Source organism: Suncus etruscus, chromosome 18 (assembly GCF_024139225.1).
Source record: "Suncus etruscus isolate mSunEtr1 chromosome 18, mSunEtr1.pri.cur, whole genome shotgun sequence".
NCBI classification, from domain to species: Eukaryota; Metazoa; Chordata; class Mammalia; order Eulipotyphla; family Soricidae; genus Suncus; species Suncus etruscus.
The window spans coordinates 32,368,502-32,371,722 of NC_064865.1; the positions used below are offsets into that span (position 1 = coordinate 32,368,502).

The window sequence follows — 3,221 nt, forward strand, 5'->3', positions numbered from 1 at the left end:
TTAGCTGGATGGACCCTGGCTATTTGCTGGATCCTGGGCTGCTAGCTCACAGGGAGCCCCACCATCCCTGGCCACTCCAGGGAAGATGACTGTGGCATATGTCACAGGCTGGGAGCTTGTAGCTTTAGGAGGCAGAGGGTCAAATGAGGATGAGATTGGAGAAGGGGAATTCTCTGAAAGGGGACCAAGAGGCAGGTTGGAGTAGGTGATATTTTCAAAGGAAGGTGGTGAGTCAAGCCTAACATATGGAACATCTGAGGATACATCTCTGGCCAGGGCAGAGTCACCAGTGGGGTGGAGATCCAAGGGACTAGCCTGTAACAAAGCACATACACAGAGGCAGAAATCTTTTCTTTACCCCAAAAATATTCTTTGGAAGAAACCCAGATCCCTGAGGAGTGTGTCTCTCTCTTGAATCCCATATGTTCCTGGGCAAGAAAGCCTCTTTTTGAAGATTTTTAGATTCCCAATTTCTCTCCTTACCCACTATCTAAGAAGGTGGGATATTAAGGCAGAAATGAGGCCAAGATAACAGTATATAGAAAGAGGGTTTGTAAATCAACTGGGCTGGGGTACATCCTTTATTGATCACATCACCCTGGGACCTTTAGGAAAACAGGGCAATTGGAAGATCTGGGGAACTAAGCTGGAGATGGGAACCTTGCAGAGGCCTCTTACCTTGTTTGAAATTCCAGTGCTCTGGAATCGACCACAGACACCAAGCCCACTCCCTAGCAGGACAGAAAACAGCAATACAATCCAATTCCTATGCTGGGTACTCCACCAACTCCCTTTACAATCCCTATGACATCTTTCCCAGTCCAGTCTCACCCCAATATCTTCCAACACTAAGTATCTAATCATATCCTCCAGACTTCTTATTTTTCATGCCCTATCTCTCTCCTCTCCACCAGGCAGTTTTCATAAGTTTGCCTCCTAAAACCTTTTCCTCTCCTCTCTCATCTGTCCTGTCCTATTGCACCCCATTTTTAATTCTAAGTGTCTCTTTCCCCTGGAAAGTTCTGGGATTTGAGAGAAAAGCTAGAGTCCAGATTACCCATCTATATATACTCAGATCCCAACCTTTACCTGCTAAGGTAGCACAGAACCTGAGTGGCATTACGTTAGGCAACTCAAGAGTCACATACCTCTCTTTTTGGCCACCACAGCAAATAGCGCCGCTGTCACAACCAACAGGCCTACCAGCAGCACGATGCCCCAGATCAAGGGTATTATGCTAAGGGACACAAAGGGATTGGGGAGTTTAGTCCTGAACCCATGTAACATTTACTGTCTAAGAATTTTGCAGCAGTGGCCAAAGGATAGAGGTTGGCAGCGAGATGTAGCTGGGAGAGTGTGGCATCATACTCAGGCAGGGCAGACATGGCAGGACATTCAGAGTGAAGACTATTCCCTTCCCTGAGATAAGTGACCTCTGCTGACCTGAGAGGAAAGTATGTCCACCTGCCTGATGAGAAGTTCTCAGATGGAAAGAATTCTGAAGTGTCCCTCTAATCTTGTATGAGGACCAGTCATGCAAACATAGTACCTTTTGTCATCCTGGTGAGGATCCACGTAACTGGTGCTGTCTCCTGACTTCGAGGAAGAACCATCAGCCAGACTGTCAAGCCTATATGTCTCCTCTTCATTTTTCATATCAGTAACTGATTCTGATGGAAATATTTATTGAGCACATACCCATTGTGGCCATAGTTCAGGGCTTTATTATGAACTAAGTGAGTGGGAAAATGGGTTGGGGAAAAGAAGGAGGCTATGGTATCATTAATTCTGGGGTGTGAAGAAGGTTGTGCTGTTTACCAATTATGAAGATGCCCACTTTCTCCTCTGTCACCTGCTACCAATGCTGATCACCCTCATTTATTTCTTCTCCTGCTATCATCCCTTCCCCCAACTAATCTTCTCAGATGTTCCAACTAAGTAGAAACATCTACTAGGTAATCTATACTGATCTCTTCTCCCCCTTCCATTACAGGTCTCTTAGAAGTCTTACCCATGACTCAATTGCTCTCTGAGGTTCCTCAGCACAGACTTCTGAACCTAATATGCAGCTCCTGGCCCTTCTGTAGACCAATCCCTTCTCAGAGATTGGCCACAGACTGCCCTCGGATCCATGGGACTCTGGCCTTAATACACTAAAATGCCAACCAATCCTCACTAAGTGCCCTGCTTGGACATTAACATTCTCCTTACAATAGGCTTTATTTCTAGCTGTTGGACTCAGAATCTATTCTTAATTTGCGTGGTTGTCTTGCCTAATTGGTAAAAATAGCCTCAAGTATGAAAATACAGGCGGATGAGGCCATGGGGGGTGTGGAGAATCCAACTTCCTATGGAGACTGGACAAAAGAGGTGCCTGAACCACTAGTTTGTTTCCCAAATGTTCTTATCTCTCTTACCAGGCCCAGAGACAAGGGATATTCGGGGTGCTGGCAGAGGCCAAGAGAGAGGAGCTACAGGCTTATTTATCACAGACTTCCCAACCAGTTTGGTTTCCGCTCCCTTCTCAGCTGGGAAAGGCTATCTGCCTGAAATTCCTCCCAGACAAGTCGCCCCCTCCAGTAACCCAGGCGTGGGGGGTGAGGGGGTGCGGGAGGGACAGATAAGGGAAGAAGCTCTGTGGTCATCCAGGCTACCTTACCTGTGGGGGACACATCCAGAGCCACCCTGTGCACAGTCTGGGGCCCTGCGGGCCCCTCCACCACGCAGCCATACTCGCCAGAGTCCTCCATTCTCAGCATCACCATTTGTACCTGGAGCTGGCCGCCACCCAAGTCGGTGAGAAATACCCGGCTGGCCCCCGGAGCCTGGCGGTCCACAGCTGAGGACCCCAGGGGCTGGCAGCCATCAGACAAGAACTTGCACCACAACTTCCGGGCCCTGGAATCCTGCAACTGGTAGTGACACTGCACCTGGATGGTGCCTCCTACAGGAGCCTGTAACACCTCCGGGAGGCTGTCATCCCAGCCCTGGCCTGGGAAAGGAGAGGACATGAGGAGGGGGGACAAGAATGGAAACAGTTCCTGGCTCACCCTCAAGCACCAACACCAGCATCTTTGTCCTTGGATGATGGAAATCCCACTGTGGTTGCAAGGGCAGGTCCCCGAGATTCTGGCAGCTTGCTGAGCCCAGGGGTCTAAATCTGCCTCCCACATCTTACCTGTAGGACTCAGGAATAGCAGTAGCAGTAGGTGCAGAGCCAT

The 3,221-nt window shown here is 49.0% G+C and overlaps 1 protein-coding gene across 1 annotated transcript; it reads right to left on the minus strand.

Annotated features, from left to right (window-relative positions):
• On the minus strand, positions 1 to 3,221 carry TREML1 (triggering receptor expressed on myeloid cells like 1). The gene is made up of 6 exons (XM_049764758.1): positions 3,179 to 3,221; positions 2,660 to 2,992; positions 1,550 to 1,664; positions 1,149 to 1,237; positions 679 to 731; positions 1 to 315 (listed from the first exon to the last, which is right to left on the minus strand). The coding sequence occupies exons 1-6, from the start codon at positions 3,219 to 3,221 to the stop codon at positions 1 to 3; spliced, it is 948 nt and encodes a 315-aa protein (XP_049620715.1).